The sequence below is a fragment of the Oratosquilla oratoria genome, chromosome 31 (assembly GCF_046742065.1).
Source record: "Oratosquilla oratoria isolate Oo_2021 chromosome 31, ASM4674206v1, whole genome shotgun sequence".
NCBI classification, from domain to species: domain Eukaryota; kingdom Metazoa; phylum Arthropoda; class Malacostraca; order Stomatopoda; family Squillidae; genus Oratosquilla; species Oratosquilla oratoria.
Window position 1 is genome coordinate 4,190,382 of NC_134807.1, and position 15,000 is coordinate 4,205,381.

Genomic DNA, 15,000 nt, shown 5'->3' on the forward strand with positions numbered 1-15,000 from the left:
CCACCCGAGAAAATCCTAATCCATCCCTTGTATTGGATAAAAGAATTGATATTCTATTCTATTTCTATTCATCCCTCAAAGGACATTCTCTGGCCTACGGAGCTACTGAAGAATAATCAGCTTGAAAGGAAATTAATGTTTCCTTATCAGATTATTTTCCAAAGACCAATGTAAGAAAGCCTGTAACTTGCAGCATGATTTATAAACCAAGGCATTCACTGTTGAGCATTATTAATTGCAAACAGCTGAAGCATACTATAATACAAGCGATCACACCCTGCAAAATGAACTTGTTCCTTACTAAAGACCAAACTAATGGTTCTCAGGCTTGGGGTCATAGCTAGCTGTTACAAGTGGTACGTTTGTAAATAATGTAAGAAATCTAAATTCATGAACTTCTTCCATCATTCCGTCCTGGCAGAAGAAACATAAGATAACTATAATTGCCAACTTTGTAATAAAGCAAAGGGTTAATCTTCATCAAGATATTATTATTATTAACAAGTGAGTATTAAGTGATTAAGTGAAGCAACTTTGCTACAAGTAGGTATGTGCCTTTGACTTGGTTACCTCCCATATTAGGTCGAGGGGATGGCGGTTCGAATCCTGCCACCGGTGAAGTTGAACAAGGGGTATGGTTTAATAAACCCCACGCTACAAAGTCCTCTGTGAGGGGCACCGTCCTAGCCTTCCGATAAGGGGTGGGTGGGGGTGGGGGGGTTGTGACAAACTTTTTTTTTTTTTTTTTTTTTTTTTTTTCGGGGTGCCATTTGAGAGGGAATCACACTTTCGTTTGGAATTCATGAAGGGAAGGAATGGAGTTAAAAATATTGAGAACCATTTCACTAAACTCATAATCTAATGAAAATTCCTTTTTAATTTTACAATCTGAAATTGCACTTCCAAGAAACCTATCACATACTCCTAAATCTCCCCCCCCCACCCAAAAAAAAAAAAAATTGCATTTTCCTTCATCCACATGTACAACAACACCTACACGATGCAATCATGAAAATGAATGGCGAGGTATTCATTAATTTATTAAATAATTTTTATTATAATCATTATATACAATTTCTTTTTTTGTGTGTACGTTTCCATCACTGTCCAAGTTACTCAATCTCTATTCTTGATTGCTAACTAATGCCCATTAAACTCTTATGTTATAACCATGAGAGTGTTTCACATACAAGGATTGTTTAACAGAGAACTAATGGGTAAGCATACGGTATATATATATATATATGTACAAAAGTCTTCATAAGATAACTCACAATAGATTCTTCCTCACGGTCCTGTAGTCGACGTTTGTTTTCTTTTGATTGTCTTCGTGTCTTTCTTTTTTCTTAATAATAAAGACAATAATCAAATGTGAAAAACAAATACAGACAATGCAAAAGATCACTGACGGAAAAAAAATATTGATGGAACGGGACCAAAAATTTTAACGATTCCGATACGAGTCCCAATTTCGCTCTGAACTTCCGATTCCGATAAATAATTAAAATTTACTTTATTCATAAAAGATACTCGATGGCCGAGAGGGTTAGAGCGTCTCTACTTGCGGCGAAGGTCGAGGTGATAGTGGTTCGAACCCAGCCACCGGCGAGTTGAACCAAGGGCATTGTTCATTCAATTCCACGTTACAGATTCCCCTGTGAGGGGCACCTCCCTAGCCTCCTGATAGGAGGGGTGTATGGCCACCTCAAACCGATTCACGTCACTTTGTTCATTAAATATTTGTTTTCAAAAAGCAACTTCAGGGCTTGAGAATAGCCATAAATTATGGTCATTAAAAGTATCGGAATCGATCTTGTATCTGAATCGTTAAGAATATATATTCGGTATCGTCCTATCACTAGGAAGGAAAAATGTTCAACCGTGTCACAGTACCTCAAGTTACAGAATACATAAAACAACATTAACAAGTAGTAACTTTGCGGTCAGAGTTTGTATATAAACATATAAAATAACAACTCGGGAGTGCCTCGTAAGGTTTACCTGAAAACATTTTGGGGGGAATGTTTTACGAAAACACACCTATTCTATGGAACTTGTGCCCAGATCACATCCAGAACGCCGCCGCCGCGATGAGCGGTGTGACGACCATCCATAGCGTTAGAGTAATTGGACCCGCGGACACGATCGACGGTCCTAAAAGAAGACCTCTTCCGCTATAATAAGGGCAATAAGGACATTGGTAGGATCCACAGACCTCGCAGATGTCAAGGGCTGCAAGAGACGTGCTGTTGAGCATCGTCGTTTCGAAGCGTTCTGTGGGTGGAACGTTAGTGAATAATGATTAGACGTCGAGTGACGCTCTACTAACGAAACACAACCAAGTAAGCTTCGGACTCGTTTAAGCAGTTATGAGAAGCAAATGTAGTTATTTAACAATTAGTGTTTGTTACCCTACTAGTGACTGGTAATCATATGAAGTATAGGCTACCAACTACAGACAAGTCTGGACATATCAAGAAAGACTGAAAATTTCTTAAAGATCATTCAACCAAAACGTAGCCGTTTTTTTAAAGATCATTACACAAAATCACGCAGATTAAAGCACAAATTGTAGAATTGGCCTTGCTTTTCGTGACACACATATATATACATATTCTTTTTTGAATGTCACTAAAAAAAAAAAAAAATCTTACCCATGGCTGCAATCTCAAAAATGGTTGCAGACCTGACGCTGGTGTGATTTGCGGCCGGAAACCAACGCTCCAAGTCGAAACTGAAGCACTGCATAATCGAAGAAGGAATCTAAAGAGAGTAATGGGCATGAGTAACTCCCTCACGAACGAAATTTTCTTCTTCATCTGAATAGAATCGTTCGTCTGTGGTCAAAAAGAATTTGTGGTGTGATTCTTGCGAACAGTTTAAACAGTTAAACAGAAGTGTAGTGGAATGTATGTATGTAATGTATGCAATGTATGCAAGGTATTATGTATGTATGCAATGTATACAATGTATTTAATGTATCTAATGTGTGTATATATGTAATATATGCAATATATGTAATATATGTATCTCTGTAATGTATGTATATAATGTATTCAATGTATCTAATGTATATATGTAATGTATGCAAGGTATGTATGCAAGGTATGTATGTATGTATGTACGTACGCACATCATATGTATGCGTATAAACGTGTGTGTAATACAAAACTTACATGTTCGAACTGGAAGTAGTTGAATTCTGGCGTCATCTTGGCGTCGATGATTTGAGGGAAGGAGGTCTTTCTGGCTCTGCGGACAAAAGCGTTGCCCGAGGGCTGGTAGACCATGTAGCCCGTCGGGGCTTCAATCTCCACCATGGCTGCGTGGCTTGTTGGAGAGAGGTCAGTCGCCACCCACCTTAAGAAGAAAAATAAAGAAATAAGAAAAATAATGAATAAATGAATAAATGAATAAATGGACAAATGAGTAAATGAATAAGTGAATAAATTAATAGATGCACAAGTGGACAAGTGGTTAAAACTAATGAACTAATGAATTAATGAACCAATGAATAAATTAATAAATTAACAAATTAACAAATTAATGTCAAAGTTGTATTTATAAGGTACCGTGTAAAAAGTGTGATCGGTTTTGTGTAGGTTTAGTGTGTGATTGTGTGTTTGTGTGTGTGTGTGTGTGTGTGTGTGTGTGTGTGTGTGTGTGTGTGTGTGTGTGTGTGTGTGTGTGTGTGTGTGTGTGTGACGTTTTGGTGCATTGTTTCTGCCCCAGGCAGTGGACGGGAGTCAGGGATGTCCCTTCAGCCACAAGAACCTAAGATGAGAGGGAGACAAATGGATTTGGAATAGATAGAGGGTAGATACATGCATAGGCTAGGCCACCCCCTTTACAAGAGGGAAAAAGCCTATGTGTATATAATGTTTGATGGAATAAAGTAAATGAGTGAGAGAGGGAGTAAATGAGTAGAGAAGAATGAATAATTTGGTGACCAAAGAGGTGGAGAATTACAACCCTGAACAAATTAAGCGATGTGCCCAGGTAACACCCATCTTGAAAAAATATATATACATAATATCTAATGAAATTAATGAAAAGATACATGAAAAATTCAATAAATTAATGAATGGATAAGGAAAGAGGGACGATTTACTAAGTGAATGAGCACAGTAGAGACTTCTATCGTAGGTCATAAATATAACGAAACGTCCCGTTGTAGCAAGGTCAAGCCTTAAAGATTCGTTTTCTGTAGATTTCGCGCACCATAAATAAATATCTTAATATTTTCCACCCCGCTAAAACTTGCATTATGGAAATATAACTTTATTTATACTGTTATGTCCCACATATCTATATGTAAATATCTATGAATATTAGTAGTAGTATTCTATAAAGTTTGAATCATAATAAGTAAGCAAATGTATTCGCGGTGATATCAAATGTAACATATGTCATTCTTGCATAAAGAATTATGTTCCACAGCCAAGACATCGGCTTTGGTCGACTATACTCCGCACTATATTTTCAATAAACAGTCCCGAGAGAATTAGAGTTTGGTTAATTCCTTTCTCTCACTGAAGTGTACCTCCATCATTGTGTAGTAATCTAATACTATACAGTCACACCACTGACCTCGCGCAGACCGTTGTCGTGATGCGTGACTTGTTGTTGGCTTGATGATAATGCTCCCTCACGCTCAAATCGAAGAACTTCCTGGCCGGCTGCTTCATGTATCGAGGGGCGTCGACACCGTAGGAGACTTCCAGCTGTGCCAGGGCCTGTCCAGCCCCGTTGGCCCGCAGATAAACGTGGCCCCAAGGGTTTGGGATCTTGGGGAAGGTAAAGAAAGAGTGACAGTCCATTAAATCTTGACACAGTATTACCTGATTAAATCTTGACACAGTATTACCTGACTTAAAGAACAATATAATGAAAAAAAACAGTAAAAGATGGTGACAGTTAATTAAGTCTTGAAATAGTATTACCCGACTTAAAGAGCAATAACGAAAAAAAAAAAATGGTGACAGCCAATTAAATATTGAAACAGTATTACCTGACTTAAAGAAGAATAATGAAAAAAACAAAGTGGTGACAGTCAATTAAATCTTGAAACTATATTACCCGATTTAAAGAACTATATAATAAAAAAAAGTGGTGACAGACAATCACATGTTGACACACAATTTCCTACATAAAAGAATAACTGAACAAACTAATAAATTGAGTAATAAATAAACGTTAGTAAATGCATGTACAAATGGATAGATAAACAGATACATAAAGAGAGAAATAAACAAATAAAATTTAAGAAATACATATATAGATAAGTAATTTTTTTTCTAACTTAAAATCCACTGTCGGTGGAAAAAGATAAAAAGTGTTTCTTTTTCCACCGACAGTGGGTTCTAAGTTTAAATTTTACCAATGTGTTACGACATTATTCCAATCTAATAAGTAAATAAGTAGATGAATATATAGAAAAGTAGATAAATAGGTAATCATGAATAAATATATTATATATATATATATATTATATATATATATATATATATGTGTATATATATATATAATGTATGTATGTATGAAAATGGCAGTTACCGAAAAGTCTATCGAAATAAACACATTGTGATTACGGAGCGCTTATTGTTACAGCGTTTCGTTTGCTACAGCATTATCAAGGACTTGATAAAGCTATATCAAGGAAAGCATCATACTATAAAGGCTCTCTCCTCATAAGGTTTGTTTTGATAAATACATATAAGTAAACAAAAACAAAATAAATTAAGCACAATTAAAATCAAAATTATCAAATCGTGTTTGTTGGTGAAGGTAGTGAGTGGTGTTACCGTAAGAGACAACGCGCTTAAAGAAGATGGATCTTCTTACCTTGAAACTTCGATATTTCGAAATGGAAGAGTTGCTGATGGTAATACGCTTCTTGAAGGAATTCGACGACGTAGCTTCGAGGCTGACCTCCATGTTTGTGACCTCGCGTAGCCTCGCGCGGTACGTGTACTCCGTCAGCGCCTGCATAGCCACCAGGGAGTCCTGGAGGACAGCATAAACACAACATAAATGGGGTGGAGGAAGTCTGGTGGTTGATCGAGAAGTTGGTCAGTTTCTTTCGTAATTGTGGGGTCGTGAGCTAATGACAATAATAACAAGAACAAGAACAAGAAGGTGAACAACAGCTAAAATACCAATAACAAACAAAACCAGCTAAGATACCAGCAACAGTAACAACAGCTAATGTACCAGTAGCAACAACAATCGATAAAATACCAGCAACAAATACAGCAGCTACAGTTCCACCACCAACAACAGCTAAGATACCACCGGATCTACAAAAAATCCACCGAATTTACATGGATCTACCGGATCTACAGAACTCCACCGGAATTACATGGCTCCACCGGATCTACAGGACTCTACAGGACTCCACCGGATCTACAGGACTCCACCGGATCTACAGGACTCCACCGGATCTACAGGACTCCACCGGATCTACAGGACTCCACCGGATCTACAGGACTCCACCGGATCTACAGGACTCCACCGCTCTATTGACAAAATGTCACAATTTGCTTATTTTAGAAAATGAGTTGTTTTATATATATATACTTAGATAAGCTTTATTTGTTTTCTAATCCATCCTCACTTACCTTGACAGGCGATTTTATTTATTTACTGCATATTATCATAATTTATTAGATTAAATGTGTTTTTATGATTTTTTAATTTATATTATTTTGCCTCAGTTTGTGGCAACTTCGAAAAGACCTACTGCAGGTATTTCATATATTTACTAATTTTTTATCGATTGATTTTTATTAAAGATATTTTTTCTCTAATCTATCTTACTCTACTTCATTCGATCTGAGACAACTTCGAAAAGATCTACCGCAGTTTCTTTTTTTTTTATCAAAAATATTTTTGATTATTTTTCTCTAATCTATCTTACTCTACTTCACCCGATCTGAGACAACTTCGAAAATACCTACCGCAGGAGAACAGAAGGCGAAGTTCCAGTCCCGAACTGACTGTAGCCACATAACAATCCGTTCGTTCTCGAGTGTGACTCCATCTCGTACGAGGAAGACCAGGAGGGCGTAGCTCGTGGCCTCCACGGCCATCGAGTCCCACTCTTGAGGTTCCTTCGGGAGGATGAAGTTCCTCTGACTGTTCTCGTACCTTCGGTCGTTGACGGAGATCTCTCCCGGGGACCAATAGTACATCCCGTCTGCGTTGTGGGAGAGACGCGGGGTTACAGGTTTCCCGTTACAATATAGAGGTGCGGCGTTACAAGATAGATGTATGCCGTTACAAAATATATATGCCATTACAGTATACAGATGTGCCGTTATAAAACATACGTGTTCCGTTATATGATAGAAGTGTGCCGTTACAAAATGTATGTCCCGTTAGAAGGCAGAGTTGTGCCGTTACAAGATGCAGGTGTGCCGTTACGTTATGTAGGTGTGCCGTTACGTTATGGAGGTGTGTCGTTACAAGGTAGAGGTGTGCCGTTACAAGACAGAGGTTTGCCGTTACAAGATAGAGGTGTCCCGTTACAAGAGAGGTGTGCTGTTACAATATAGAGGCATGCCGTTACAGGATAGTGTGTTATTACAAGATAGAAGTGTACCGTTACATTATAGAGGTGTACCGTTATAATAGAGGCGTGTCGTTACAGGATAGAAATGTACCGTTACATTATAGAGGTGTGCCGTTACAATAGAGGTGTGCCGTTACATGATGGAGGTGTGCCGTTACAATATAGAGGCGTTCCGTTACAGTATAGAGGCGTGCCCTTACAAGATAGGGTATGCCGTTACAAAGGCATACCTGAAGACCTTAGAGTAATCCCTCCCATATCCGAACTGCCATTATCCGAACTTCGTCACAATCCGAACTTTGTTATTATACGAACATCATTTACATGTGCATAGCATCTGTTTTGTGTATGATGACAATAAAATAATCAAATTAAATTAAATTGAATTAAATTAGATTAAATTGAATTAAATTAAATTGACTATAACTGAATAAGATCAAATAAAATAAGATTAAGTTCAATAAAATCGTCAAATCAAATTAAATCAAATCAAATCCTAACACCATGTGGTTTGATTAGTTCGGATATGGGAGGGGTTATTTTACATACGCGTATGCATTCAATAGTCCTTTCTCCCCTTATAAAGAGGGGGTAGCCAAACCAAGGCATAAACAAACTACATTCACATTAAAATTATTCTAGCACTTAGGTCACACAATGAAGAGGGGAATAAAGGAAAGAGGAAGAAAATGGAGAGAGAAATGGAGAAAAATTGAATAAAGTTAGAAAGAAACCAAGAAAGATCATAAAGAAGGAAGTAAATGATAAAAAGAATAAAGAGATAAAAAAAGGAAAGAAAGAAAAAAGAATAGAAAGAATAGAAAGAAAAAGGGAAGAAGGAAAGAAAGGAAAAACAGAGGATAGAAAGAAAAGAGAAATAGACGAATAGAAAGACAGAAAGGAAGACAAAAGAAAAAAAAGGAGGAAAGAGGACAATAATTAAACACATAAACGAGGAAACAGAAAGAGAGAGAGAGAGAGAAAGAGAGCGAGAGAGAGCGAGAGAGCGAGAGAGCGAGAGAGAGCGAGAGAGAGCGAGAGAGAGAGAGAGAGAGAGAGAGAGAGAGAGAGAGCGAGAGAGAAAGAGAGCGAGAGAGAAAGAGAGCGAGAGAGAAAGAGAGCGAGAGAGAAAGAGAGCGAGAGAGAAAGAGAGAGCGAGAGAGAAAGAGAGAGCGAGAGAGAAAGAGAGAGCGAGAAAGAGAGAGCGAGAAAGAGAGAGAGAAAAAGAGAGAGAGAGAGAGCGAAAGAGAGCGAGAGCGCGAGAGAGAGCGAGAGCGCGAGAGAGAGCGAGAGAGCGAGAGAGAGCGAGAGCGTGAGAGAGAGCGAGAGAGAGAGAGTGAGCGAGAGGCGTTCCTTACTGATGGATCTCCTGTGGTTCTCGAGGAGCCTGACGGCGGCCTCCTTCTCCCCGCTCTTGGTCAGCGTCAGGGCGTAGGCCGTGATGGCCACATCGTAAGGGTTAGTCATCCCGTCCAGCCTTCGCTCCAGAAATCTGAAGAAGAAACAAAGATGAATTTCAATGAATAAAGGTAGCTATATAGGTGAGACTCTTAAGAATCTATCTTTCTATATACCAGGATGGCGTGATGGTACGGTCTTCATCTTGTAAGACGCAAGCCGCTCAGGTGAGGGTTCGAATCCCAGCAGATGAGTGTATTTCCATACATATATATATAATATAGATATACATATATATATATATATATATATATATATATTATATATATATATATAATATATACATATATATATATATATATATATATATATATATATATGCTGGGACATTGTGACAAGTTAAAGAAGGTGGAAAAAGAAGTCACGGGTCTAGTTCAGAGTTTTTTAGTTTATTCCTGACCGGTTTCACTTTATGCTTCTTCAGAAGAAGCATAGAGCGAAACCGGTCAGGAATAAAGTAAAACACTTGGAACTAGACCCGTGACATTTTTTTCCACCATCATATATATATATATATATATATATATATATATATATATATATATATATATAGATATATATATATTTATATATATATATATATATATATATATATATATAAGGAAGGTAGCCAAAATCAAAGGCATGTACCTACTCCCACTCATTCCACTCGCGTCTACATCCCTTTCCCATCCCCCACTCTCATATTAGCTCCTCGTGGATGACGGGTCATCCCTGCATCCTGCCCACCGCTTTGGGTCAGAGGCAATGCAGCAAGACACAGTACATCCACGGCAAGGCCAATTCACTTCATCTGCGATCCCCCCTCCCCCCTTCTCCGTCCCCTCATGCAGAGAAAGAGAAGACGGGGAGAAATCCCTTCGGACTGCGTCAAAATATCATTCACACATAAGCACAAGAATTTAAGAAAATGAATCTAAATAAATTAATCAATCAGTCAAAAGCTAGGTAGCTCATATATATATATATATGTATATATATATATATATATATATATATATATATATATTATATATATATACTACATATATCCCCAAGAATCTAAGAAAATAGATATAAATAAATGGTTAGATGAATGAATTGAAAACTATGTAGATATTTAAACAGAGGAATGAGAAAATAGATAGATAAACGAATAATTAAATAAACAAATAAACATATAGAAATGTTGAAGTATGTAAGACAGATGAGTGGATGTTTGGTGAGATAAACACAGGGAATCGTTAAGGAATTCTTCAAAGTATATGTACTCTGAAGAAGTCATGGTAAGGACGAAACGTCAGAATAAATTCCTAACGGTTCCCTGTGTTTATCTCACTACCCATCCACTCATATAGAAATATGTTCGTATATATATATATATATATATATATATATATATATATATATATAAATATATATATATGTATATATATATACAGTATATATATATATATATATATATATACATATATATATATGTATATATATATAGTTACATAATGACTTTATTTTCTATTCAACTTATCAGTACATAAGTAAATAAACGAATAAGATAATAAAATAACCACTTGATTATTTAGTTATTTAATCAATGTAGCAAGACATAACACATCCACAGCAAGGCCGCTTCATTGAATCGGCGACCCCCCTCTCCATTCCCTCATACAGAATAAAAGAGAAAATGGGGAATAATCCCTTCAGGCTGCGTCAAAATATCATTCACACATACCCCCACACACCCCACACCCCATCCACTCCCTTCTATGCATCACAGCATCATCCATATACAATCATTCTCCACTCACCCCTATCTTCTGTCTTCTCCCTTCCTCCCTCAACAGACATTCCCCTCTTTCCCAATGCCCCTTTTACCCCATCCATCCACCTCATCCTTGGTCGTCCCCCCTCATGTTCACTCCTTCCACCTCTGCCTTTCACACTATTTTTTTTTTCATTTGGTTAATTTTTTTCACTCATTATTTCCATGCGTCCAAACTATCCCAATACTCTTTCACCAACCCTATTTCCCAACTCGTTTTCCACCCCGCTCTCCTCCTCACCTCCTCGTCTCCCACTCTATCTAGCCTTGTAACCCCTACATACTTCTCAGGCATTTCACTTCAAACACATTTAAACTCTTCTTCTCTTCCTCTCTTATGTCCCATGTCTTACTACACTGCTTCTGACCCAGGGCAGTGAACGAGATGCAGGGATGACCCGTCATCCAGGAGGAGCCAAGAAAAGAGGGAGGGAGGGAGGGAGGGGTGGTGAATGGGAGTGGAGTATGTGGGGATGAAATGGGTGGGAGTGGATTTATGCCTTTGACTTTGGCTACCTCCCTTGTAAGGGGGAAAAAGCCCTTGGTATATGCATGTATGTATAAGTGAATAGATAGATTAGCTGGCAAATGAATAAATCAATGAATAAAGGAAAAAATATAAGTAAATGAATGAATAAACAAAGAATTCCGGTCAATCCATCAATCAACCAATCAATCAATGAACGGAAAAGTATATATAAATAGATCAATCAACAATATATCAATCAACGGAAAGGTATAAGTAAATTGATCAATCAAAAATCAATCAATCACCGGAAAATTATAGATAATTTGATTGATTAAATAGGTGTATATACAGTATACATGGCTAAGTCTTCTAAGATGCCAAATAATAGAAAGCGTCTGTCTAGGCGAGGTGTCGTCGCAAATTAACTGGTTTAACAAGTATAAGTCGCCTCCAAGAAGAAGGACAAAAAAATATAAAAAACAAGTTTAGTGTGTGTGTGTTTGTCTATGCTTGCTCGTGTGTGTGTGTGTGTGTGTGTGTGTGTGTGTGTGTGTGTGTGTGTGTGTGTGTGTGTGTGTGTGTGTGTGTGTGTGTGTGTGTGTGTGTGTGTGTGTGTGTGTGTGTGTGTGTGTGTGTGTGTGTAAACCTACTTATACGAGTAATATACGGGGATGGAGTTGTACCCCTAATATCATATTCATTTATTGTGTTGATTTGGATGAATTTGTTTCTGTACAACTTGCCCCATAAGTCTACGCATTTATGTGGAATTATATATTTTTTTTTTCTTATCTTTTATGCAATTTTGATTTTTGATTTTTTACTATGACCGGTTCGTGTTTTTTTTTTAAATCACATATTAACATCTCCACTCCCCAGTTATATGCAGGTATTCTGAAGATAGCGTGCAGGTGGTTGATATACACGCACGCGCGCGCGCACACACACACACGAACATGCACTCTTGAGGTTCGATAGGAGGAATAATTAGAGAATAGGCGACGGGACACTACGAGCGTTGCTCATTTTCCTGTTTACTACAATTAGGTAAATTATGTAAATACATACACGCGCGCGTGTGCGCACACACACACACATGCGCAAACACATACATACATACATACACACACACGCACATACACACACACACACACACACGCACATACACACACACACATACACATACGCACATACACATACGCACATACACACACACACACACACACACGCACATACACACACACACATACACATACGCACATACACACACGCACATACACGCACATACACACACACACGCACATTCTCTCTCTCCATCTATCTATATCTCTATCTCTCTCTCTCTCTCACACACACACACACACACACACACACACAGACGAGACCCCACGAGTATAGGTGACATCAACACGAGCCTCCTTCAGGAGACTTCGAAAACCTCCTTCACAGATACTTGCATGAGGGCGTTCATCTTAGCCACGACCGCTCTGTCCTTAGTCTCTCCCTGAAGACCTTCGAGAGACTCGTGGAGTACCACAAGGATCAGCGCCGTCATCCCGATCGAGACTTGGTTCCCGGCGAAGTCTGGCTGCGGAAGAGAACAGAAGTTCATAAGAAAGGAGGAGACTCCAAGAAATCATAAGGTTTACACTCGGTTCTTTTGTAGTACTTTGTAGCCAACACGTAAAGTGCCCCCTTAAAGACTCGTGACCGCCTAGACTATGGTCACCCCTTAGCACAGCACGCGTGTGATTAATTTATATATTCACAACACGTTAAGTGCCCCCTTAAAGACGTGTGCCGTGCTAAGGGGTGACCATAGTTTTGACCTGGTACTTGGCGGTCACGAGTCTTTAAGGGGGAACTTTACGTGTTGGCTACAGGACACTACACTATACCACAAGAATCGGCGCTGTCATCACGATTGATGACTTGATTCCCGGTGAAGTCTGGCTATGGAAGAGAACAGAAGTTCATAAGAAAGGAGAAGACTGCAAGAGATCATAAGGCTCACACTCGGTTCTATGTTCCTTACCGCCTGTCATCTCATCTCTTTTAACAACCAGTTGTTTCAACGCTCACTACATGGTTACTAAGTCTATTCCATTTGTTAATCTATAAACATAAATATGAGAACATGAGGATGGAGGAGACTACAAGAGACCCTAAGGCCTACACTAGCCAGTTTCATGTTCCTTACCACCTTTCAATATTAGACACATTGTTGAATTGTCCTTACAGAAATCTAGAAAAGTGTAAGCGAAGCAGTTTTGCAGATTCTCGAATTCACAGTGTTTGACGAGAATCTTGAAAGTGTGGCAGGGACTATAGAGATTTTGGTCAAAGAGAGGTTTAAGGAGAATTAAGAGAAAGGAGGGATGGAGATACAGATAGATACAGGGAGAGATAGACTGAGAGAGAGAGAGAGAGAGGGAGAGAGTGAGTAGCAGCCATGGTATACGGCAAAGGTACCATCAGGTATCTAAGGGAACTCTCTTCTGTTGTTACAATATATTCTGTAGTCCATGGGTTCTCAAAGTAGGGTCCCCAGACTTTTAAGGGTCCGTGGCACCTTGACCGGGGACCCGTGAGAGCCATCTGGGTGAAATGTCAACCACCGGCAATGCACATAATCCAGCGGCCGTCAGGAGAGTATGTATTAAAAATCGTCGAGTAAAAACAACTTATTTCTATAATCTTTATATATTGATTATTTCTGTAATTATATTTCTTAATGTTAATTGTTATTTTGTGTTTCTGTAAGTCCCTCTTTTGTGTCAACCAGCTATGCTAGGGGGGTCTCGCTCTGTTTTCGGTCATAAAAGGATTCCATGGTTGGAAAAATGTTTGAGAATTCCTGATGTAGGCAACCAACCTTGTAGTCCATCTTGTGGTCGAGAGTCACATTCGTCCATTTCGTTTCGATGAAGCTTCCATCGGGAAGTTGGTGATCGATGAGGAAGTCGACACACTCGTTGATGATCTTCGGTTCGATGTACAAATAATTTTCCCAATCCTCGTGTTTAGTCAACAGGAAGATTTTCACCATATGCGCCGTTACCCTGGTTAAAAAGAAAAAATATATACACATATTATCATGAAGAGAGGTGATTTGAAATATTTCCTATTTTGGTCTTGATGAGGGAATGTACGAAACAAAGTATCCAACTGAAACACATAAGTTTTTCAACTTTTGCGTCACACATTTTTATGAAATGCAGAAGCCCATGACGTCATGTCGTCGTTGCTTACGCCCGGCGACCTCCAAGCTATGGAGCATTACGCATCACAATGAAATGAAGTCTCAGCTTCCTTTACATTTATATTTCTAAGATATAATATACAATATGTATGGGTCGTGACAATGTAAACACATACATACATCATGGAACAAACTGCTAGTAGCAGCAATGTAATTCAAACAATCAAGCCCGGCCGTCGCGGAGCTTAGAACACGGGTCCCTCTCAGCGAGATAGTAACGCGTAAGAATCGCGTTCATAGGGACTTGCGTTCAGTGCTCCACGACGGCCGATCCTGATTGTTTGACATACATATATACATGCATAAATATTTTAGGAGAAAGTTATTGAGGATACAATATTCATTGAAGTCTACAGCAATGAGAGCATTGTTCAATTTATATAAAGTTCTCTCAGTGTTTTGTATGAGAGTGGGAATATTGGTGTTAAGGGTATCTA

The 15,000-nt window shown here is 38.6% G+C and overlaps 1 protein-coding gene across 2 annotated transcripts in view; it reads right to left on the bottom strand.

Annotated features, from left to right (window-relative positions):
• Positions 1–1,029: 1,029 nt before the first annotated feature.
• Positions 1,030–15,000, bottom strand: part of LOC143041423 (CD109 antigen-like) — a 132,632-nt gene continuing 118,661 nt past the window's right edge. For both annotated transcript variants that reach the window (XM_076213269.1, XM_076213268.1), the window contains exons 26-34: positions 14,177–14,363; positions 12,759–12,889; positions 8,932–9,065; positions 6,960–7,198; positions 5,845–6,006; positions 4,591–4,787; positions 3,177–3,360; positions 2,655–2,763; positions 1,030–2,274 (exon numbers count right to left, since the gene is read on the bottom strand). In XM_076213269.1, coding sequence (XP_076069384.1) covers positions 2,066–2,274; positions 2,655–2,763; positions 3,177–3,360; positions 4,591–4,787; positions 5,845–6,006; positions 6,960–7,198; positions 8,932–9,065; positions 12,759–12,889; positions 14,177–14,363 — 1,552 coding nt within the window. In that variant the 3' untranslated portion in view covers positions 1,030–2,065. The remainder of the gene's footprint in view (positions 2,275–2,654; positions 2,764–3,176; positions 3,361–4,590; positions 4,788–5,844; positions 6,007–6,959; positions 7,199–8,931; positions 9,066–12,758; positions 12,890–14,176; positions 14,364–15,000) is intronic.